The sequence below is a fragment of the Typopeltis vanoorti genome, chromosome 12 (assembly GCF_054136105.1).
Source record: "Typopeltis vanoorti isolate ZY-2024b chromosome 12, IOZ_Tvanoo_1.0, whole genome shotgun sequence".
NCBI classification, from domain to species: Eukaryota; Metazoa; Arthropoda; class Arachnida; order Uropygi; family Thelyphonidae; genus Typopeltis; species Typopeltis vanoorti.
Window position 1 is genome coordinate 9632355 of NC_143560.1, and position 26282 is coordinate 9658636.

The 26282-nt window shown below is 37.8% G+C and overlaps 1 protein-coding gene across 1 annotated transcript in view; it reads right to left on the reverse strand.

Annotated features, from left to right (window-relative positions):
- Positions 1-791: 791 nt before the first annotated feature.
- The window catches only part of LOC150100575 (A disintegrin and metalloproteinase with thrombospondin motifs 6-like), a 563262-nt gene continuing 537771 nt past the window's right edge, over positions 792-26282 (reverse strand). The window contains exon 25 of the mRNA XM_090402125.1: positions 792-2825. Coding sequence (XP_090258251.1) covers positions 2668-2825 — 158 coding nt within the window. The 3' untranslated portion in view covers positions 792-2667. The remainder of the gene's footprint in view (positions 2826-26282) is intronic.

A 26282-nucleotide genomic window follows, 5' to 3' on the forward strand; every position in this document is an offset into this window, starting at 1 on the left:
CAAATGAACTGTGCAAATATTACAGGAAAAGCAGAACAAAGAAGAGTTTTTTAAAAAAAAATGAACACATGAGTGAAACTATTGTAAAAGAGGTTTTAAAAGTTGTATAATGAATTTTCAATTTGGTTTCTTAGATATGCATGCAATTAATATATAATTACACACAGAGGTTGCAAGAAGTAAATTGTTTCTAGTTGCAGTACTATATATTTGACAGTATCAAAACCATCTGTTTTCTTGAGCTAAAATTTTTTTTCTGATCACTTTGGTATAGTGGCTACTTCTGTGATCACCAAAAATTTACCCTGAACTGTGGATTTAAAATTCATGAAGTTACTTTTCATAAAGGTAGGGTTAAGATTAAGTAGAGTAGATGGCAGGTTGTATGGAATGGAGTGTGCCCTCCTGCAATAAAGTTCACTCCTAAATTCCTTGGAAGTGTCACACATAGTAATATAAATAATTATTTTGAATTTATTAATTAAATGCTTCATGGAATTGTATCACTCTATTCTTGGAATACATAGTACCATTGTAACTTGGAATACATTCTATCATTGTATTCATGGAACTGTATTACTGTATTTTTACTGGCTTAAACCAAAATAATATGATGGTAATAAATGATGATGATGCATCATGAAAGGAATTGTGCTGTGCAAGAAGTCTTCAAATCTGTAACTATCTTCTAAAAGATAGTAGAAAAGCATTTTTGTTAAGCATTATCAGGACAACTTTTCTGTTGAGTCAAAACTATTTTGTGCCCTAAATGTTTTTCAGAAGAATGAGAAAACTTTTTATTTATTTATTTTTTGATGAAATTTGAAACATAAAAGACTGAAATATGTTTTTGCTTTGGAAACTATCAGTGATGATGTATTGTATGTTAAAATGGATAAAATGAATAGCAATGTTGTACATAGTTACTAATTTTTTAAACTTCCTGGTAAATAATTTTGCATGCTTCCTGTTTGACAATTTTGTACATTTCCTGGTTCAAAATTCTGCATATGGCACTGTAACTAATTTGAAAGAGAGCCATACTTGTTTGAAATAGTGTGATATATTCACAGCTTGTTATAATTAAATTTTATAATACAGCAAACCATGCAAGCACCTCTGTAGTGCAGCAGGTATGATGACACTTTGTTGGATCCCATGTAGGATACAAAATTAGAACTTTTAATGAATTTTGGAGTGAGGGATTCATCCAAGAATGCTCAACTTTCCTTTTCTAAAAGAGAAAAATAAGTCAGTAAGTGCATGCAATTACCAGACAATAGCAAACTGTGAAGATAAGGTTAACTGCCTTTACCAAAATTTTGCTCATAAATACCTACTCACAAGGTTTTAACAGACCATCAGGTCTAATATGTAAAGGAAGATGGAACATACTTATGTATTGTAATGAATTTGTTTTTACAACTTTCTTGCAAATTATTTATTGCATTTAACTTATCCATTGCTGTAAAGAGTGACAATCTGAATCTGGGAAGCTTGGTACATATCTAATTTAATTAATCAAATTAGATAACTATTTCTATAACCTTATATAATCTTACAGATGCTAAGGTTTATCATGATAGACTTGCAGATGCTTAATGTCTGTCATACAAATAACACAATATAGCTCATATCTTTGAGTTTTAAAAATGAGCATTGATTATTGACCACTGGTGGCAGGCAGAAAGCAAAATAAAACTCTTACTAAATGGGAAATATGTATCTCAGCATCAAAAGTGACCTAAAATTTTGTTATTAAAAAGAAAAAATTCCTATAGATGAGGATCAGTTATTAGCTACTAGTGAATCTGGCAAGAGCAAAACAATACAATTGGTGAATGGGAATATGCATGTCAGCATCAAAAATTTCCAAAAGTTTGTTATAAAATAACACCCTGTATGACTAAATATAATATAGTACAGTGGGTTATATACTAAATGCTTAGAATAAACAGTGACTATTGTGAAAAATACATTAACCTCTTTTTTGGCTTATATGAAAGCAAACAATGCTGTTTGCATAATTTTGATACCTTATTCATATGTTTTAATTTTAAATAATATATTACTAATAGTCATTCTACAATACTTGTTTAAAAAACTCCTTTTGAAGAACACAAAAGGAATCAGATCTTAAATGTTCATCAAAAGATATTTACAGTGACATAACTTAGTTCTGAGGCTTTAGTTAATAAGTTAACTGAAATTTTAAGAAAATTTAAAAACAGAATAAGGATATTTTAAATAAACTGGATTATGTGTACTCATTAGAAGAAAGAAAATGTTTACACCTTCAGTTTATACAACTTCCATATTAACCTTGAAGTGAGTGTTCTCGCAGTTCTTTTAATGATTAAAATAGTTTCTGCAATACCAAGTATGATGGCGGAACAAAGTTCACAAGTCCCACAAGCCACGCAGGATGATCGTAAATGACAGGAGACCACTATTATGTGGACTGCATTTAACTGTACTATTCTGGAATTAAACCACAATAATGATAAGTTCATTCACTCTAAATGTGAAAAGTTTGTCAAATGTTTGTTTTTCACTTAAAGAAAATCACTTGATTCAAGCTTTGTCTTTTCATAAGCTGTTCCACTTGGCACTTATGACTAATCATAGCACAGAGTATACTGATAACTGTTTTGTGTTAATAAAATCTTATCTTCTTGCACGGTTTGGTTTATGCAATCTTCCTTTTAATGTATCATGTTTGTTGCAGGTATAGCAGCATTTCACTTTAAAATACCATGTGGAACACATATGTCGTAGAGATTTGCAAAGAGAAGTTTCTAGTTGATCTTGACACTGTGTAAAGGCTGAAATGAAAAGAAAAATTAAAAAAAAAAAAGTTATTATTTTCTGCCATTTCCATGTGTCAATCATTTATTAACAATACATTAATTTTTATTGCTATTCAAAAAGGTTATAAAATCTGAATGATTCCCTTTAATGTGTTAGGCTCAGTGGTACATCATGACCAAGATTTCATATAAATCTAAGAAATACAGTAGCCCCCCCCCCCCCCCCCAACACATACACCTTATCCGCATGGGATATGTTCCAAGACTCCCTGCAGATACCTGAAACCGTGGATAGTACTGTATCCTATATATACTATGTTTTTTCTTATATATACATACTTATGATATATAGGAAAAATCTTACTATATATATCTTACCGTAAGATATTAACAACAATAACTAATAATAAAATAGTAAAATTATAACAACATACTGTAATAAAAGTTATCTGAATGGAATGTTAGCAGCCTTAGCATACGTTTTCTTTATTATTTGTTATTTTATGAAGTCAAGAAATTTCACCTTTTCACTTAAAAGGAAGCACTTTACAGCTTCTCTTTGGCATATCTGAATTGCCAGCACTACTCTTGCGCTTTGGGGCCATTAATAAGCAAAATAAGGGTTACTTGAACACAAGCACTGGGATATCACAGCAGTCAATCTGATAACCGAGAACTACTCAGAACGGCAAGCAATTTAAAACTTAGGAATTGTTTATTTCTGGAATTTTCTATTTAATATTTTTGGATGGCTACTACTAAGTGACTAATGGGCAGATAGCATGTATCATACAGCTCAGATATGCTAGACAAAGGGGTTGATCCACATTCTGAGCCGGATGGTGCAAGATTTCATCCCATTACTCAGAATGGTATGCAGTTTTTATTATTATTATTATTGTTATGTGACACCTCTAGAGAGTCCATAGACTACTCATCAAGGGAGGGCACCTACTCTATAGTCTCTGTCTCCACCAACTACAACAAAATGCAACTACACCAATGCCATCTACTGACCACTGCCACCACTACTATTTTCACAGACAATCACAAACATCCATGCCCACGGCAGGATTCGAACCCACAGCTGAAACGCTGTGGGTTCCAACATTATTTCAACAAATGATTATAGAAACTATAAAAGTTTCATAAGTTGACCTGAGGACTTATGAGAATACAATCCTCAGCATTCCCAAGTTGCCTTAGCTTGCACTACTTAAGTTAGTTCAGAGGATTGTATTCTTGTAAGCTATCAGGTCAACTTATGAAGCTTTCATTGTTTCTACAATCATCTAGCTTTGAAATAATGTTTGCATCTAGTATCCAGTTAACACTTATGGACTGGGGTTCACTGGGGGTGCAGATAGCTGAAACCTAAAATAGCAAACCCACGGATAAGTGGTGGTGGACTACAGTATCATGATAGTAATCAATTCTATTTACATTATAGTCTGTTATGTTTCAAAAATTTATGTTCTCTGACTAGTTTGCCTTGCAGGATAAAAAAAAATCCAACCTGAAATGGTCAAAAACCTACTTCTGCATAACAACATCTAGCACTCATCATCAGTTGAAAAGCCCACTAGGTCTTTTTAAACCAATGGATACTGTTGATAGCAGCTGATATATATGGAGATTTATTTAATTGTAAAAATAATATATTTTGCAAACTCAGCAATTACTAAAACATCATCATAAAGGTGTTATTATTAGTATTCTACTCATTTACAATTCTCCAGACAAAAAAATCTGCTTTTTACTTGATTACTCACATGATCGTTGTACAATTTCCAGAGGTGATGATGTTTTGTTCTCTCGCCACCTATTACCCAATATAATATCTCATCTTATAATTCTGTTGTTGACAGGAAGACATATTTAGTTGAATGTTGCTATAGGCCAAGGAATGTGGAAGGTGGTGAAGAAGAAATGTATTAACAACTTGGATTAATGAACAAAGGAAGGGTAATTATTATGGATGACTTTAATTATGGTGGTATAAATTGGAATGAAGAGATAGCATTTGGGAATAAGGAAAAATTAATTCTCAATTTTTTGAGAGATAATTATCTCAGACAGTATATAAAGGAGGGTACAAAGATCGAGAGTTTTACATCTGATCATTTTATCAGAGGATGCAATTCTAAATGGAGTTTCAAAACATTTAGTGATGTTCTACCAGTTGACGAGAGTAATCATAAAGTGATTGCCTGGGTTGTGGCTAACCATGTGCAGATTTCTGTGAGGAAAGTATATATGTGGAAGTAAAAGGCTGGTGATTATGACAAGCTTATGAGACAGCTAGGATACCCCCCCCCCCCCCCACCCCCCCCCCCCCCCACCCCCCCCCCCCCCCACCCCCCCCCCCCCCCACCCCCCCCCCCCCCCACCCCCCCCCCCCCCCACCCCCCCCCCCCCCCACCCCCCCCCCCCCCCACCCCCCCCCCCCCCCACCCCCCCCCCCCCCCACCCCCCCCCCCCCCCACCCCCCCCCCCCCCCACCCCCCCCCCCCCCCACCCCCCCCCCCCCCCACCCCCCCCCCCCCCCACCCCCCCCCCCCCCCACCCCCCCCCCCCCCCACCCCCCCCCCCCCCCACCCCCCCCCCCCCCCACCCCCCCCCCCCCCCACCCCCCCCCCCCCCCACCCCCCCCCCCCCCCACCCCCCCCCCCCCCCACCCCCCCCCCCCCCCACCCCCCCCCCCCCCCACCCCCCCCCCCCCCCACCCCCCCCCCCCCCCACCCCCCCCCCCCCCCACCCCCCCCCCCCCCCACCCCCCCCCCCCCCCACCCCCCCCCCCCCCCACCAATTAGCTCTAAGTATTCTTTGAATGGGACATTTGTGAATAGGGAGGAGACATCAAAATAGACCATTACATCAGTGTGTTTGAGTGTAAAGTTTTCTATGCTGGCTTTGAAGTGGGCTGAGTTTTTTTGTGTGAAGGTGTGTTGCCAGTATAGTGTGTGAGGGCTTTGGCCAAATGTTTAGCTAGTTTGTATGTGGGAGAATCGATGCCATCCACTATGGGACGTAATGGCACAATTTCTTTATGTATTTTTGGGAGTCCATATATATATACGGGGGGGGGGGGGGTATGGAGTTAAACGGTTTTAATTTGTTAGTGACTTCTGCAGGCCAAGAAGTAAGGAGCCTGTGGAGTTTTCTAATTTGTGAGTTGGTGGAATTGTACTCGATAGGGAGGTAAGTAGCCCTATCTAACAATAGAGCATTCAGCTTACCTGTGTAATCCTTTTTGGTTAAGCAATACTGTAACGTTCCCTTTATCCACTTTGGTGATTCTTATTTCCTTGTTTTTCTTTAATTCTTGCAGAGGGAGCACTATCAGGACTTTTAGGAGAAAGAATAGCTTCCTGCTTCATTCCTCATTTACTGTGTGTTGTGCTTGTGTGCACGTGTGTTGTATTTAACACGTTCGCTGCCAACTACGAGTATACTCGTAGTTGGTATATGAGCCACACAAGCCAGCTACGAGTGTAATCATATGACGCTTACTGCTGGCAACGAAATTACCCGTACTGACCTTGAAGAAGTGAAAATGCTTGGCTTGTGGAGCTAGCAGCAAAACTGTGTATACTCGTAGAAGGTATATGCTCTGCACAAGCCAACTACGAGTATACTCGTATTTCACTTACCGCTGGCAATGAGATTACCCGTACTGACCTTGAAGAAGTGAAATTGCTTGGCGTACCAGAACAAACTATGACGAAGTAGCGTGGCAGCGAACGTGTTAAGTTCCTGTGATAATGGCAATGTGACGTTGCCGAAATATTGGGAGTGTATTAAAATTTATTTTAATGTATAATCTATTATACGTTTGTAATTTCCTCAAGTTATTTAGTAAGAATGTATAACCAACGTCTAAGCCTTTCCACGAGAATTACGATAATTCACGGAAATTCCATCGCACGCAAGGCCCGCCTTTACGGTAACATGAAGTTGAAGCTATCAAGACAACTGAATCGTCTCGTTTTCCTAAAACGCTGCCGGGATAACCAGGTAATCCCAAACTGTGTCAAATTCAAGTACCGTTTCGTTTCCCAAAAGGCTCTCTGTATTTATAACCGTGCCAGCCAAGCTTTGCTCAGGGAACAAATCGGCGCTACTCACCATTCTCTGTTCGATGCTAACTTAGCTATTCAGGCACTCGAAGATGAGCTTTCCAGCACCTTAAACCACGAGATTTGGTCTATTTTATACGACATCTCGTGCACTGCTGCGGACAAAGAATTAAAAGAAGTACGGGAACGACATCAAAAAAATTCAAGAATTTAAAAAAGAACTCTAACTCCAAACCACAACTTTCTACCGACACGGTAGTCAACCTTTCGTCAATTAGTTTGAAACCTGAAGCACTCGACGGTCTCTCACGTGGCCACAACTTTGCTATTGCGCCCAGAAGAATACCTGCTGAAGACATTACGATACAAATTGAACTTGGGATATGCCACCTTCCAAACCACGTCTCCAACAATATTAGACTGGATGTGGCTTATGTTCTGACCAAAGCAAAACCACCAAGAACCAACATGCCCAATCAGGAAATTAAATCTCTGGAAGAATTAAGGAAAAACAAGGAAATAATAATCACCAAAGCGAATAAAGGGAACGCCACAGTGTTGCTTTACCAAAAGGATTACACGGGTAAGCTGAATGCTCTATTGTTAGATTGGGCTACCTACCTCCTTATCGAGTACAATCTCACCAACTTTCCTTCCTAACACACTTAAACAACCAACACCCCAGAATCAAGTTCACCCTGGAATAAAAAAAAACAACTGCCTTCCTTTCTTTCCTGCCAGTCTGATGGAACCTTGGTTTTCTCAGTTTATAGAAAACCCACCCATACAGGCAGATTCATTCACCAACAATTCTCCCTCCCCCTTCACAACAATATGGAGTCATTAAGACACTACACAACAAGGCTAAACTTATCTGTTCAAATAACAATGCCCTAACCACAGAACTAAACCACATTCTCAACAGAAGTAAACCACATTCGGGGGGTAGCCAATGGCTACCCCCCAAAAAAATCCAAAAAATATTGAAACCAATAAACCACAACCCCCTTCGCAACAAGGATTACTCTAAATCCATCACCATTCCCTATATCCGAAGCACCTCGGAAAAAATTACAAAAATCCTAAAAAAAAAACATGACTTAACTTGTTGTTACAGAGCTTATAAAAAATTGGCATCCCTTATCCGCTCCACTAAAGACCAACCTCCCACCCCAAACCTACCTAGTGTATGCCAAGTCCCTTGCAGCTGTAAGCTGTCCTACTTTGGCCAAACAGGCAGGACAGCTAATATCAGAATTTCAGAATACAAGGACTACATCCGATTTCACAAATACAGCCACTCTGGTCTTGCAGACCATGCGCTGGATTCCCGCCATAGAATACGGTGGCAGAAAGCCATGATAATACACCGTAGTAAATTCAAATACGAAAGGCTATTCATGGAATCAACCTCAGTACCTGTGATAAGAAACAATCCAAACCTAAACAAATTTGGTAGCATGAGACTGCCCCAAATTTGGGAAACCTACATCAGAAGACCTTCAGCCCAATTGGCCAAGAATACCAACATTACCATCAGGACTTTTAGGAGAAAGAATAGCTTTCTGCTTCGTTCCTCATTTACTGTGTGTTGTGCTTGCGTGCACGTGTCTTGTATTTAAGTACCTGTGATAATGGCAATGTGACTTTGCCAAAATATTGAAAGTGTATTAAAATTTATTTTAATGTATATTCTATTATGTTGTAATTTCCTCAAGCTATTTAGTAAGTAGTAACAAAGCATCTTTATGGGCACAAAGAGATACAGGTAGTACCAGTAGGAAGACAACCACAAACATTATAAAAGTCAGGCTTTTACAAGTCCTAACTGGTACCCTCTATGGATAGTGTGATGGAATCTTGCCGAAAGTCTAGTAATTATAGTAAAGTTATGTTAAAATATCAAAATTAATTCTCTTCATAACTTTACTTCTGAACTGTTATCTACTCAATTTTTAAATATCATTTTACACATTTGTTTGGATTCCTATAAAGAGTGTTTTAAACTCTACTAATAGCTCTCGTATGCAGAAATTTAATTTACTAGTCGACCACTCTATTGGTCATTATAGTAATATTACAGACATCAAGAATAAATCAGTAGTAAATCTATCAGCACATCCTCTTAATCAGGAGGAGAAGTCAGTATTAGCTAAAGTTCATGAATATGCTTTCTCTCCAAGTAGATTACCTTGTATGGGCTTTTTTCATCACATAGAGAGAGAGAGAGAGACTTATATTCAGTTCCTTTTGAGACTGCTAACAAAGGATGTTTTCATTCAGCAATGATGTTTTCAAAGTAAAACTAACACCATCTAACCTAACTCCATCAATATTTAATTATTACTATTAATAATCATCTGACCCCTTATGGACTCAGAGGATTCATCATGGGAGGTATAGACTATCACACACAAAGCTCATCCAACTGTGCCTTAAAACTGATTCAATATGTGTAGATAAACAACACACCCAAGCAATGTATTCCACTCAACAACTACTCTCCATGCAAAGAATGTTTTGCTCACACCCTCCTTATACATTTCCAGTGATGGCCTTTTGTAATACCTCCAATCTCCCATTCTATTTCTTCCATGTTAACCTTATAATAACCCCCTGACTAACTTATATGTCTCGATCGTATCTTCCCCCTACTCCTCCTAGTCATGAGGTTTGCAATTTACATTCTTTCAATCTACCTTCATACTCCATATTCTAAAGACTACTTACTGCCTTTGTGAATCTTCTCTGGACCCTTTCTAACATATTCTCATCACCATGAAAACCCAGTGACCAAATCTGTACAAAATAATCCATGTGAGGCCTGTTCAAGGCCTTATACAATGGAATCAAAACCTCTTTATTTTCGCATGTCAAGGTGCTCCGCATCATTGCCATTACCCAATGCCACTACTTCATGATTTGGCAGTTGGCCCCTAAATTTCAGGTCCATGTTCACCACCATTACCAGATCTCTCATCTCCTCTACTTCCTTCAAAGTTTCCCACCAAATGTATACTTTGTACTCCATCGTTGCTTACAAAATTTCAAACCTTACACATTGCAACATTGAACTGAATGTTCCAATCACCTGCCCATCCATGCAATCTATTCAAGTCTTCCTGTAAGGCCATGGCATCTGCTTGACTCTGCATTACTCTTCCCAATTTTGCTGCATATCACTAGTTAACCCATCCCAATATCATTAATATACAAATTCAACAAGGGTCTCAAAACTGACCTGTGGCACACCACTAGTGACCTTCCTCTTTTGGGATACTGCACTGCCATATACAACTTTCTGATACCTATCTGACAATCAGTCATTGATCCAGCTCAGAAGTCTGTTATCCAATCCCATCTGTTTCAATTTATTTAACAGCTTGTGTGACAGTCTATCAGAAGTTTTTGAAAAACCTGAGTATATCACTATATATGCATCTCCCTTGTTCAAGACATTGTCAACTTGTTATAGTACATAAGCAAGTTAGTAAAACATGATTTCCCTTTAACAAACCCATGCTGACAACCACAGAGAATACTGCTGTTATCAACTCATTTCTGTATTCTATTTCACAACAATCTCTTCAGTACCTTAATCACAACTCTGGATATATAGTTTAGCCTATAATTTGTAGCCACAACATTATTGCCACCTTTATGCAGTGAAACAAATTTACTTTCTTTCCACTCTCTTGGAACCAGTGCAGTTGTAAAACTCTTATTAAATAGTCATGCTAATACTACTGCATATTCCCTAGAACATTCCCTTAAGATGTGGTGATATGTCATCAAATCCTAGTGCCTTATTGGCATCAAGTTCATTTATTTCATCAAATACTGCTTGCTAACTCACAAACAAGCCATTCCCTATGTTCTCTACACATATCAAAAAACTCTAGGGCTTTTCTTGGCCTGAATTGCTAATTTCTGCTCATACTGTAGTTTTGCTATTCTTACCAACTTATTCATCTTCCTGGCCTGATCTTTATACTCCTCATGCAAATGAACGCTACCATTATTCATCTTGTGCTACCGCTTCTTTCAGATTTCATGCTTAATCCCTTTATTCATCCATTTGACACCTATTTTATTCAGTCTTTTGTCCTTCAGAATGCATTTGCACATCAATGTTATTAAAGTGGAGCGGGTTCAGAGAAGAGTGACTAAGTTGGTGAGTGATGTAAAAAAATGCTCCCTATATTGATTGATTGAGAGCTTGTGGATTGCAGAGGTTGGTTGATAGGCTGAGAAGAGGGGATATGATAGAAACATTTAAATTACTGAAAGGTTTTTATAGGATTGATGCAGAGGAAATGTTTCAGCTGTGTGATAGTGAAGGAAGAACAAGAGGTCATCCCTGGAAATTAAAGAAGAGTGTGGTTAACAAGGGTGTGAGAACAAGGTTTTTTGCCTGGAGGGTGGTGAATGAATGGAATTCATTGCCTGACTTAGTTGAGAGTTCTTCGTCTGTAAATGAATTCAAGAAGAGATATGACAGATATTGTTTTGCTAGTTTGAGTCTCCTGCGATGAGTCTACTGACTCCATGGAGATACCCTTAATAATAATAATAAATAATAAAAAAAATCTTTTGTTCAGTTCCCATGCAGCATTTATCTCCCTTCCACTTAATACCTTATTCCATGCTATAGCTGCAAGGTGTCTCCTAAGCTTTTCATAATCACCAGCCTTGTAATTCCATATATCCATGCTGACAACCTTCCTCACAAAAGTCCTCATATGACTAGCCACAAGCCAGGTAATCATTTCATGATGACTTGCACAAACTGGAAGGAAGTGGGAAACCTCACTCATAATCAAACCGTTGATGAAATGATCAGATATAAAACTCTCAATTCTCATGTGTTCTCCTTTACATACTGCCTAAAATAGTTGTCTCTCAAGAAATTCATTTTCTTTATTCCCAAATGTTATCTCTTCATTCCAATCTATACCACCATAATTAATATCCCTCATAATAATCACCCTACCCTTGTTCACTAACTGAGGTTACCTACACTCATCACCACCCTCCACATTCCGTGACCTATAGCAGCATCTGACTATATATATATATATCACTTCCTGTGAACCTCCACCTTAAGCCATACTGACTCAAAATCACTGCCACTATTTACATCTTGCATCTTCACTTTGTGCAGATATAATTTGCATGTTATCACCCCCCCCCCCCCTCGTTCTGCATGTCCTCACAGAAACCACCATACCCTTCCATTTCTGTTGCAGTCAGATTGTCGTCCTTATCCAACCATGTTTCACTTATTCCAATAATTTTTGGGTGAATAAACTCAATGAAACAATTTCATCTTCCTTATTTCTGATGCTCCTGGCATTTGTAAATAAACAGAAATTCACTTTTAGGGCAGTCCTTCCCATGCCACAACAAGTTAAATCACTTAATTCTCTAAAAAATAATCTTATTATTACCAGGGCTGACAAAGTCAAAGCTGTAGTCATACAAGATATTTAGAGAGAATATTTAGAAAGATTTCCATATGTTTCCACTTATTGTTCTCTCTCATCTGATCTGACTTCAAGCCAAATTAATAAAAAGTCAATAAATTAATTGGTAATATTTCCAATTGGAATGATGAATTAAAGGAAAAAAAAAACTAAAATCTAAAAAGTTTTCATGCTCATCCACTTAGATCATAGATGGCGAACCTATGGCATGCGTGCCGGAGGTGGCATGTGCAAGAATTTTGCTGGCACGTCAACGATTTACAGGTGATATCCTTTTATACGCTTATAAATTATTCAACTTTTAAATAAAAAAAATACAGGTATCCCTTGCTTAACGCAGATTTGATTATCGCGGTGAAATTAATTGTGGCAATCCCTTGATATATGCGGCAAGAGTTTTGATTAACGCAAAATCATGCTCACGCCACTAGGCTGCTAGCCTCATCCAAATTCTCTTAATGATCTCTGTGAGAATGTGAAAGTTTTATTTTTCCCACCAAATACAACATCATTGCTACAACCCGTGGACATGGGCGTCATTGCAACTTTCAAAGCCTATTTTCTTAAAAAGCCATTCTCAAAGGCAGTAGAAACGGGAGAAAATGGGATTACGCTCCACGAATTTTGGAAAAAATTTAACATTAAACATGCAATTCAGAAGATTTGTGACTTGGGAGCAAGTGTCTTCTAGTTGCATGAAAGCTGTTTGAAAAACCTTCTGCCAGAATGCGCTAATGACTTAGGTTGTTTTCAAAATCATGTAAACAACGTGGTCAAAGAAATTGTTGCAATTGGTGAAGACCTCGGTTTTGATGGTGTTGATGCAGAAGATGTTAAAGAATTATTGGATTCAAATTCAAAAGATTTCAGTGACAACGATCTTCTTGAAATTGAACAACATATGAAGACAACGAACAAATCGAATGTGAAGATGAGGTTCCAAAAGAAATAACAGTCAAAGAACTGGATGGAATATTTCGCAGTTTAGAATCACTTAAGCAGCAAGTAATGGATATGGATCCTGATGTTAATCGAAGAATGCTTGTTTTCTGAGGTCTGGAGAGTCATTTTGCTTGTTATCGTAGAATTTATGCCGATAAGAAAAAAATTAAAACTGTTCAAACGACTCTTTATAACTTCTTTTGATTAAAAAAAATTGCAGTAACTAATGTAGGTACAAGTATTTATTAAACATTTACTTTGCATTCATTTTTTATCTTTCCTACAAGAGTACCATATAAAATGAACTATTAGTACAGTAATCGATCAGGGACGAATTGTACTTTTTACCATTGATTATTAGATTTGATTAACGATTTTGATATACGCAGTGACATCGAGGGATTAATTAACCACGTTAATCGAGGGATACCTGTACTACAATAAATACAAGTTAAATTTTGTTTTAAATGAGAGAGCAGCTATGAAGATGTGGATATGATTGGTGCGGTATTAACAAAAGATCACGTGACCCAAAGACAGGGACAACTACAATTGTTGAGTTGAAATGCTAATTCTCTTCAACTGAATTCCATAACAACATTCGCTATATATTTCTTAGTTTTAACACATTCACGACGGGGTGTTGTTTCTCATTACTGATGGGCTCAACTTACACCAAGTTTCAACCCTTGGTTGAATTTTATTCCTACTTGTTTTTATTTTCTCCAAAAAAAAAAAAAGTGACCATATTTTTTTGGAGAAAATAAAGAACAAATCAGAAATTGTTTCATAATAAAGAAATAAAAACAGGTTGACTTTATTTGTTTCACTAAAGCTAAAAAAAGCTTTATAACGTTTATTGTAAAATATAAGCATATACATAGCATTTTAAATAATGATATTATTATGTTAAAAAACGTTTAATTTTCTTGACCAAAAAGCTCTGGAAAAACTTTTATTGGGATTATATTGATCAAGTGTATGTAATAAACAACTAAGTTATACCAACTAGTTTCACCAACTAAGTCTGTTGGTATCTTCAGGGTACATAACTGATGTAAGGCACTAAAAAGTAAAAAACTAAAATCAACCGATTCCAATTATATTAAACAAAGGACAGAGCGCGTACAATACATTCATAGAGCGTGGATGATCTCACTTGTTGTTATTTAGGAACGTTCTATAGTTGGCACTATAATTCAGTTCTGGCGAGTTGAAGGATCTGATGCCCATGATCTGGAAGACCCTTATCAGATCCCTAATCTACTCCCTCTACCATTCTATGAAAAATCTCTTCCATATCAACCTGATAATGACCTCTGTCTAGCTTATATGTCATAATCACATCCCTCCCCCCCCCTCTTCCTCATATTCACAAGGCTTTGCAACTTACATTCTCTCAATCTGTCCTCATACTCCACATTCCAAAGACCACTGACTACCTTTGTGAATCTTCTCTGGACTCTTTCAACATATCCTCATCACCATGAAAACCCAGTGACCAAATCTGTGCATAATAATCATACGAGGCCTGATCAAGGCCTTATACAGTGAGTAGTAGCATTATACACACCTAAAGGATGTGTGCTTTGTATTATGGGATACTAAGATAACTGATATGAAGTCATTAGTCTCTACAACAACTGTGAAGACACTTCACATGGAAACATGTTTGCTTACGTTTGGATAAAGGATTAAATCAAGAATATAATTTCTTGATGTTTTTCTTGTAATTAACTATCATTGCCACTGATAATGGTCTGTAATATTCAGACCAACATATATGGCTTTAAATAAATGTTATTACTTATTTCTTTCTGTGTTTGGTGTGAATGAAATAAAAGGTATTTATTAGTGAGCACCAGAAGAATCTTTGATATCTACAAGTTTTCCCTGATGGTAAGTATCTTCTCAAACTGCACTTAAAAACTTGTGCTTTAGAATTAATAGACATCCCATATTATCTTTAAAGCCTTTCATTCTCATCCAGTATATATTCTACAATTAGGAAACAAGCTTATATTCAAGCTATTTCAAAGCAAGGTGATAAAAGCTAATCATCAAGCTATCATCTGATTTATAGTACCTTAATTCCTTCAAAAATAATGGAGAATCATCGATAATCACCTTTTTCACTATCAGAAAACTCAATAATTAATTAGTGACCACCAATATGGATTCTACCACTCTCAAACAATAGCATATATCATTGTCTACATCATCCATGTTTAGACATGCATTAGAAATATCGATATCCGACTTTGTTGCTCCAGGAACGGGGAATGAATGTAGGAAGACAAGTAGTGTGATAGGAGAGAATGAAAAAAAGATATATATGAATGAGAAAATAATAGTTGATAGTGTGGAAGGTGCGAGTGACTGTGAAAGTTTAGGAGATGGTTTTGTTTGGGAGAGTGAATTTAGATTAAGAGTGACTGACCTGCAGAGGGAGATAGATGAGTTGAAAGAGGAGGTGGAATGTCTTGTGAATGAGAGCAGAAGTATGAAAGATAAGATTAGGAGAATGGAAGAGATAAATGCAAGGCGAATCAGAGTAGGAGAGAGAGAGAATTTAGGGAGTATGAGTGAGAGGTATGGGGGTGCTAGAAGAGGAGAGAATGGGAAACAGTAGAAGAGAGGGAATGCGAGAGAGGTACGGGAATGCTAGAAGACGAGAGGATGGAAACAGTAAGAGAAACGGAATGAGAGAGAGAGAGATATGGAGGTGCGAGAAGAGGACAGAATGGGAACGGTAGGAGAGATGGAATGAGAGAGAGGTATGGGAATGCTAGAAGACAAGAGGATGGAAACAGTAGGAAAGACAGAATGAGAGAGGATTATGGAAGTGCTAGAAGTGGAGAAAATGGAAACAGTAGGAGAAAGAGAATGAGAGAGATGTATGGGAGTGCTAGAAGAGGAGAGAGAGGTATGGGAATGCTAGAAGAGAGAACAGCAGTAGAGGAGAGGGAATGAGAGAGACCTATGAGAATGAAAGAAGAGGAGAGAATGGAAGCAATAGGAGAGAGGGAATGGTAAGAGGTATAATGTATGGCAACTCAATGATCCGTGGTGTTCAAGATAAGATGCGTGAGGAGTTTTTTTTTTGCCAGGAGGAACAATAGAAAGGGTGGCTATGGCAATTAAGAGAGGTGAAAGGGTGGATGAGATGATTTTGATGGTAGGAACGAATGACTTGAGTGGTAATGTAAGTCGGGCAGCGAGAGATATGAGATTTTTGCTTGAGACTGTACGGAAGAAGACAGAGAGAGGAAAAATAGTGTGCGTGTTGCCTAGGTATGATAATGATGAGCTGAGCAGAAGAGCAGTGATATTGAATGGCATAATAGCGAGAATGTGTAACAAGAGAGGTTTGGTATGTGGATGCTTGGAGCGCGTTTGAGGAAAGAGAGGAACTGTTTGCGAGAGACCGTTTACATTTGAATAAGGAAGGACATAGGCATCTGGAGAGATTGCTGTTCGAAACGAGTCAGTGTGTCCCAGGGTGGATGATAGCAGGGGTGGCCTCTTGTGGGAATGGATACTTGGGAGAAGGGAGACGATGTGGTAACACTAAGCCCAGTGGAGTCTAGAAGGGATAATGCTGGGTATAGAAACAATGGCATTTATATGCTTTATACTAATGCCAGGAAAATCCAGAATAAGGGAGAGGAATTGGTACCGCAGATAGCATCAGCCTGGCCAAAAATTATTGCGATCACTGAAACGTGGTTGACAGAAGGGGATATAAGAAGTCGCTGGGTATAGCATTTTTTGTCAGGATAGGAGGGGAAAGCGTGGTGGTGGGGTAGTGCTTATGATAAGTGATGACTTAGGCCTTTAAGAGTGGAGGCTTTGGAAGGAAGTGAGACAAATGATTTTGAGAACGTATGGTGTGAGGTAGAGGTAGGCAAGACAGGATATTTAGTGGGGTGTTGCTACAGACCCAGGATCACAGAGGATGGGGACCAAGAGATGTTTAGACAGCTAAATTTGGCAAGTGCAAGAAGAATTATTGTTATGGGAGATTTTAACTACAGTAGTATAAATTGGGGAGAAGAAGATGCATGTAGCAATAGGGAATGGAATTTCTAGAATTCTTGAGGGACAAATGTCTTAGGCAACATGTAACAGAGGGAACAAGAGGTTCAAGAGTTTTGGATTTGATTATAGCATCAGAAGAGTTGATAATAACTGAGATGACATCTCTTCCACCAGTTGGAGAGAGTGACCATATGGTTTTAACTTGGAAAATGAACAGACATGCAGGAGTATCAAAGAGACGGGAACTTATGTGGAATTATAATGCAGGTGATTATAATAGTCTTAGACTTCAACTTCGGGAAGTTTCATGGAGGGAGGAATTGGAAGGCCGGGATATCATTAGTGCATGGGAAATTGTGAAAGAATATTTGTTAGCAGCAATGGTAAGTTGTATACCACGAGTGAAGAAGAGGACACAATTTGGAGTAAAGTGGATGACAAACAATATTAAACAGGAATTGCATGTGAAAAAGAGGCTATGGAAGAGATATAAGGAGACAGGTGAAGAGAAGATGCATGAAGAATATAAGACACAGGCCAGAAGAGTGACTAGTGTGGTAAGGAAAGCGAAACTGGAATATGAGAGGAGATTGGCCTTAAGATCCAAAGAAAATCCGAGAGAATTTTTTAGCTATGTGGCCAGTAGGAGGAGAAATGACTGTGGAAGAATGATATTGTGGGATAAAAATGGGAATAGAGTGACTAATGCAGAGGACATAGTGGAATTGTTCAATGAACACTTTATTGGAGTATTTCATCCTAGAGGAGTCAGTTTTAATGCTAGAGGGATAGGGCTGGTACGAGGTCTGGAGGTACAGGAGGAGAGTGTGTTTCAGATACTGAGTACTCTGGATGTCAGTAAAGCTGTGGTACTGGATGGTATTTCACCATGAGTTTTGAGAGAATGTGCTAGGGAACTGAGAGTGCCTTTAACCTGGCTTTTCAATGAAAGTCTGGCTTCAGCAAAGGTGCCCAGGGAATGGAAGGAAGGTAAGATAGTGCCATTGCATAAGGATGGTAACAGACTGGAAGTGTCTAATTATAGACCAGTCTGTGTGTGTGTCATCAGTAGTTGTTAAGATCTTGGAGAAAATAGTGAGGGACCGTATACAGCATTGGGCAGATGAGGGTAATATTATCTGTGAGAGTCAACATGCATTTGTGAAAGGGCACTCTTGTTTTAGCAATATGCTAGCCTTTTATAATAATGTTACATGAACATTAGATGAGGGAAAGACATATACTGCAATTTTCTTAGACTTAGCAAAGGCATTTGACAGGGTGCCACATGATAAGCTGATATTTAAGTTGCAGCACATGGGTCTGGATGTCTGATTGGTCAACTGGATTCAGGATTGGCTGTCTCCAATAGGTATCAGAGAGTTGTGTATGGTGGGGCAGTTTCAAGGAAGCAGAGGGTTACAAGTGGGGTCTCAGAGGGGTCAGTACTGGGACCTATATTGTTTAACCTTTATATCAATGACATTATCAGTGGATTGCAAGGGGATATTCAGTTGTTTGCAGATGATGCGAATCTGGGAAGGATTATTAGTAATAGTGCAGATGCGGCAGCCCTGCAAGAGGATTTGAATAAGCCAGATAGATGGGCAAATGAATGGGGGTGTCAGTTTAATGCAGCAAAATGTAAGGTCTTGAGGTTTGGGAAACATCGATGGGACACTGCATACTCTATGGGAAGAGTTATACTGGATAGGAAGTAGGGGAGACAAGAGATCTGGGGTTGATGATTGATAGAAACCTGAAATTTAAGGGACATATTGCAAAGGTGGCGAAGGTAACACAGAGGATTTCTGCAATAATGAGAAGGACTCTGACCTGCAGAGATAAAACTGTTATCATTCCATTCTATAAGACCCTGATCAGACCACACTTGGACTACTGTTCTCAGATTTGGTCCCCAGGATTTGATGGGGATAAATTAACTGTGGAAACGGTACAAAGGTGGTTTCAGGACTGTACAATGATAGTTATGAGGATCGGCTGAGGGAATGTGGACTACAGAGTTTGGTGGTTAGAAGAAGGAGATGGGATATGATTGAGACTTTTAAACTGTTGAGAGGTGGTTACAGGGTTGACACTGGGTAGTTCTTTCGTTTGGTTGAACAGCAGGAAGGCGTGATGACAAGTGGCCATCCCTGGAAGTTACGAAAGGAAACTGTGAGCAAGAGGGTGAGGAGTGGTTTCTTTGCATGGATGGTGGTTGAACCATGGAATGCATTGCCTGATGGAGTGGTGGGAGCGAGAACGGTCAATGAGTTTAAAGAGTGGTATGATAGACTTTGTGTTTCTTAGGGGGGGACCTCCCCTCGATGAGTCTTGACAGACTTTATGTTCTTAGGAAGGACCTCCCACGATGAGTCTTTTTTTACTCCATGGAGGCCTGAATAATAATAGACACGAGGATGATAAGGTGGAAATGCTTCTTCTAATTTTTTTGATTTACTGGAATGCAAAAAAACACTGGTGATTAACTGAACATTATTTCAATGAGTAATGTTTCATGTCTGTCATAGAAGCAATCACAGGGGATACAATATAAGAATTGTGATATGCACACAAGCATAAAAACAAGTGGATGTGATTAGGCTTTTTCATGCCTCAATAGGTCTCAAGTCCTAGAAAGCCCAGCTTGTTGGGTGGGAACATTAAAAATTAGTTTCCAAACATATCTTAGGGAGTTTTATAAATTATATTTATTTAGGTTGGGTTATTTTTTAAAGATCAACTGCTGCCCCCCTCCTCCCCAAAGAAAAAACAGTATCATATTTTATACTTACTGTACAAAATATTACTGCAGTAGATTTTTCTATATGACTGAGAGCATGAATGTTTGGGAGCACAAAATATAAATGAGAGCATGAAAGAGGTGGCTGAAGGTCATCGTGATCCACATGGCTGAAGGTCATGTGGATCACGATGAGGTGACAGTAAGGAACGAAATAGCATGCTTATGCAATGTCCTTCACAGGACAAAATGTGAGCTTGAGCGACTGGAGAAACAATTTTCATGTGGTACATCAGGAGTGAGAATGAAAAAAAAAGTGATTGGGAAAAGTATTAAAGTTCAACAAACTGGAAATAAGGAGAAGGTATTGTACAGAGATTCAATGATAAAAGATTATTAAAGGAGAAAGTGAAGAAAGCATGTTTTTCAGGTGCAAAAATCCAAGATGATAATAAAGATTTTAGTTTGCATAAAAGGAGAAGTGAAACAATTGTTTATTTTGACTAGCATGAGAGTGCATATTTCTCACCTTTTAAATTATTCATTATTCATCCAATAAAATTAGAAATTAAAGAGGATTTTAGGTCTGGGAAAATGGTTTGTTTGAGCCTAAATAGTGAGATAATAGATGTCAATAAGACAAAATATATTGTGGTTGCTGCCACAGACCAGGGAGTCCAAAGGAAGATTTAGATGCCATGCACTGGAAAATTAGGGAGTGCAGGCCAAGCAATTATTATGGGCGACTTCAATTATGAGGTCAAAGATTAGAGGAAGAAAAGGGGACATGGCAAGATGCAAGTGGAATTTATACAGTCATTAAGGGAAACTGGAAACAGTTTCACGAATGGTCAAAAGGGTTATAAGAGTAAGGATCTGGTAATAGCATCAGAAAATGTATCCATAATCGAGGTACATGCTCTGCTTCCAATGAAGAATGACCATGCATTCTCATTCTGGAGAAAATGGGAATTTATACGATGCTGGTAGTATAGATGGTGGGGGGGGTGGCTGACAGACCCTCTATGAGTAGTATGTACAGAGCCTTGAGGCACTCCTAGTCACTCTCATTCTCCTAGATTCTACTCCTCTATATACTACTTGTAGGGGTCTGTCAGCCACCCTCCCCCATGGCCAGGGCCAATACTCTTTAATTTGTATATTAATGATAGAGGAAATAATTATTTAAGGGTAGGGGGATATTCAGTTGTTTGCTGATAATAAAGTTGATGTAATTCTTGTAGATAAACTTATACGTTGGTTATACATGACTTTAAATTTTTCAGGAAATGACAAGGTATACTAAAATATTAATTTAAAAAATTTTAATCTATACCTTCCAATATTTAGGCAATGTTACATTGCCATCTTCTGGGAACATAAAACTATGATATGTGCATGCAGGCACTAACAATGAGCAAATGAGGCTGAAGAAGGCAACTAGCATTGGTCCTTAGGACTCTAGGTGGGCTAAATTAGGTTGTCTTAAAGGGCAGGCTAAATTAGGTTGTCTTGGCTGTTGAGTTGATGTTCTTAAGATGCAAGCTTCCCAAATTTGAGGCAGTCTCATGAACCCACATTTGTTGGGGTTTGCGAAGTTTTTTAGAGCTGAGGCTGATTCCAGGAATAATCTTTCATATTTATATTTGCTACTATGTAGTAAAGTGTCTTTCTTCCAGCGTATTCTGTGGTGGGTATCTAGTGCATGGTCTGCAAGTCCTGAGTGGCTATATTGATGAAATCATGTAGTCTTTCTGTTAGGGTATCCTGATATTAGCTGTCCTGCCTGTTTGGCCTCAGTAGGACAGTTTACAACTGCAAGGGACCTGATATACTCCAGGTAGGTCTAGGGAAGTGGCTGATCACTGGTGGAGTGGATAAGGGATGCCAATTTCTGGCATTGATTCACCCACATACAAATTAGCCAAACATTTAGCCAATTCTCACTGTTGAGAAGTGGTTACAGGATTGACACTGGGGAGTTCTTTCGCTTGGTTGAACAGTGGGAAGGAGTGATAACAAGGGGCCATCCCTGGAAGTTACGAAAGGAAACTGTGAGCAAGAGTGTGAGGAGTGGTTTCTTTGCGTGGAGGGTGGTTGAATCATGGCGTGCATTGCCTGATAGAGTGGTGAGAGCGAGAACGGTCAATGAGTTTAATGAGTGGTATGATAGACTGTGTGTTTCCTAGGAGGGACCTCCGCAATGAGTCTTTTGACTCCTTGAAAGTCTAAATAATAATAATAATAATAAATTTAATAATGAGACAAGAGAGAGTTGTTTTATTAGGGAAGCAGAACAGAGTAGTACAGAGATGTATATCGTTTTAAGGTTCTGTGAAAGAAAAGTGTATCATTGCTATTTTTGATGAGGAATAGTGATAAGATTACTGTAATCTGTATGTGGAATGAACAAGTATTTTGTCAGTTTTGTTAGAACTGTAGATATCAGATAAGAAGGCATGATGAATGTGGGTAAGTTCAGCTGTGATATAAGTCTGGTTGGAAGAGAAATTGATAGTTTTGTTAACTAGAGTTTTTTAAAATGCCATATTGTTAGAAGAGTAGAAGACAGTTTGTGAACTGCCCATATGAGTTAGTTTTCTGCAAACTGTGAAAGAAAAGTGTACCATTAAGAAGATGTGCAATTAAAACGTCTAGAAAGGCTAGACTGTTGTTACTTGTATGTTTATTTTTTTCTAAGTGAAATGAATTCTTTTGTGATTGACTGTTGCAGTTAGGGAGCAACCTGTATGATGTTTCCAAATGTGACCAAATATAGTGTGTTTCTGAGCAAGATGTTTACAACAAGAGAATTTAGATACGGCAATGGCAACTTGCTGTATCTAATGACGTCCCCCCCCCATTTGAGTTAGTTTTCTGTAAATTGGATTTTTTATTTCCCTTACTAGCCATATCTTTTCTTAATCAGCAAAAACCAATATAGTTTCTAACAATAAAATCTTTCATCCAAAATTTAATTTTAGCAATACTAGTATCACAGCAGTTCTGACTCTGTTTCTCTATTCATCAATATCCCTCCTCCACCATATGACCTCTTATCTTTAATTAAAAATGTTCTCCTCCCCCAACATTACTATAAATTCACTTGGAAGGAAAAAATATACAAAAGAGATAGGAGGTAAAGTTCTGGTTTCTTCCATCTCACTTCTCCTTGCCGATTTTCGCATGGAACATTTTGAGAAACATGCTTTTGACACTGTCATTCTTAAACCATCTCTCTGGCTGAGTTAAAATAATGACATGTCCTCTATATGGACACATAGCTCAGACATAATCAGCTCATCTCTCCTCTACTTCAACCAGAAGAGCAGAATCCAGTTCACCAGAGAAAAAGAAATTGCATTAGGCTTTGCAGACTCTCATGTGTGGGAACAATATATGTATATATATATATATATATACAGGTAACCCTCGTATAACGTGGTACTTGTACAACATGGTTTCGATATATTTGTAGTAACTCTTGTTCAACGCGGTATTTATACAGTGTGCAGTTTTGATAAAAACACAGTCTATAAATTGTAGTAACCCTTTATCTTTTCATATGTTTTTCACCGTGTGACTTGAAAATCAAATTTTATCTTCGTTATATTTGCATCTGCTGGTATCACACATTTATATTAGGGGAAATACCCTTTGGCACACATGTATGTCAATTGTTTACCGTATAAAGTGTTTTTTGTTGAAAATTGCGTTTTCTGCCAGGAAAGGGCATTAAAACTCATAAGTGTGTTAATCTCAAGCTGAGCACTTTATTTTCTAGTGAGTTACATACATAATTAATATGGAATCTTTTTTTATGTAAAAAAATGATTTTTATAGTAATGAAACTGCAAAACCAACATTGAAAAGAAAATTCATTTCTCTTGAAGAAAAAAATTAAATCATTGATTGATTGAAAAATGGAGAAACACCAGGAGTTGTTGCAAGGACTTTGAATTTAAATGAATCAACAATTCGAACAATCAAACAAAATGAACATAAATTCAGAGAAAGTGTTTATTGCTGGGTCAATGATAAGTGCAAAGCGCTTTACTCGTGTATGTGATATTCTAATGGGAAAAAAAAATGGAGAAATCTCTAATGATTTGGATAAAAGATTACACTTAGAAAATTCCTTTGGGATGAAGATCTTGTTAAACAAAGAGCTCTCAAAGTTTATAAACATTTATAATGCAGACCAGGTGTTCAATGCAGATGAATCTGGGTTATATTGGAAAAAAATGCAAAAACGCACCAATATTTTGAAAAATGAAAGATCAGCTCCTGGATTCAAAGTTTCCAAAGATAGAATTACTCTACTGTTTTGTAGTAATGCATCAGATGATTACATGACAAACCAATGTTTATCAACTGATCCTCACATCCCCGTGCTATGAAAGATTAAAATATGCACTTTATTTTATTTTGCCTAAAACATTTATGCATTATGTGCAATGAAGTTTACGTACAATTTGTAATTTTTATAATTTTATACTATGTATTAGTTTCATAGTTTATGTTTTTTAACTTACATGAATTACCTAAATTAAATAAAAATATATTCTTGTTGGATATGTCATCTATGTGATCTGAGTCTCGCATAACATGATTTATACAATGTGGAATTTCTATGGACGCTAACATCTGCAATATACGAGGGTTATCTGTATAGGGGAGAGGGCGCTAGTGGGCCAAGCACTGCGGACACGATTTGAAGAGCTCCTGATTCAGATAAGTTTTACTAGGAATAATTAAGTATATATGCGTAATTGTTTAAGTAAGAGCGGCTGTAAACATTGTACGCTACTGATATACGATACACGAACACTACACACTACGAATCCCTCTAGCTGGCTGTCGCCGCTAGAGGGATTCGTAGTGTGTAGTGTTCGTGAAAGCTCCGGATAAGATAAGTATTATTTTCAGTTATCGTTGATAAATTTATTTAATATTGTGTAGTTTTGTTTGCGTTGCGTCTCTTAGTGCATCTTTTTGTGTGTTTTTGGTGTGTTATAATTTATAATTTGATAAAATACGTTGCAAGTAAGTATGGCTCCAGTACGAAGGAAAAATGGCGGCCAGTAATGATGGTTCGCCATCTTTATCAAAGAATAGTAGTATGAAAGAGATGATTCAGTGTACTAGCTGTGAAATGTACGCTTTGCGGAGTGCGGTCGGAGTGTGGTTAGATGATAATAAAGGAGTGAATGTGTGTAGAAAATGTAGGGCGAATGAGAAATTGAAGAGTATGTCAGATCGTGAGTGTGATATTTTTGTCAAACTTCAGAATGAAGAAAATAGGGATACGACAAGAAACGGCGAGGTTGTACCAGAGAATTGTGAGAGTGTGAATAATGGTTTTACTGAGAATAAAAACGATGAGATACATGCAATGAGTGAGATCGCATTGTTAAATGGTGCAATACAAAGGGCAAAACAGCAGCTAGAGCGTATGAGCAAAAGTCGACTGAATGAACTAGCCAATAATGAAAAGTATGACAGGAAAAATAGATGTATGAGTGTGAACATGAACAAAATGAAGAATAGAGTGCTGTATGGAGACTCGTTAGTATGAGGTGTAATAGTAGAGGATTTGACAAAATCGTACCAACCTGGTGCAACCATAAAGGATGTAACTGAGTCTATTAGAGAGCAAAAGGAAAGGGTGAAAGAAATGATTGTTGTGGCAGGTACGAATGATTTGAAAGGGGACAAAATGGAAATGACAGAAGACCTGAATGAATTGTTTGAGGTAGCAAAAGAAAAGAGTGAGAGAGTTATATTGATTAGTCTTTTGCCACGGTATGACAGTGAAATGTTTAAAAGGAGGACCATAATTGCGAATGACTTTGTGTGGGTTATGTATGACGAGTGGTGTGGAACTTGCGGATGTGTGGAGTGAGTTCGATGGGCGAAAAGATCTATATAAGATGGATGGATTGCATTTGAATGGTTATGGTGTAAGAAGACTTGAGAAAGTGTTGCTGAATGTGGTGGATGTGCAAATTCAGGGAAAGTAGATTTATTAAGGGGGGAGTAGATATACAGTCCTTAGGGAGGCAGTTGAATGTAAGAATGAATATAATATGCCCGAGAAAATAAGAGCAACAAATCAGAGTGGAATAGTTAATATAATGCATCAAGGTAGGGTTGGGGCTAATGGGGGTCTTAAATT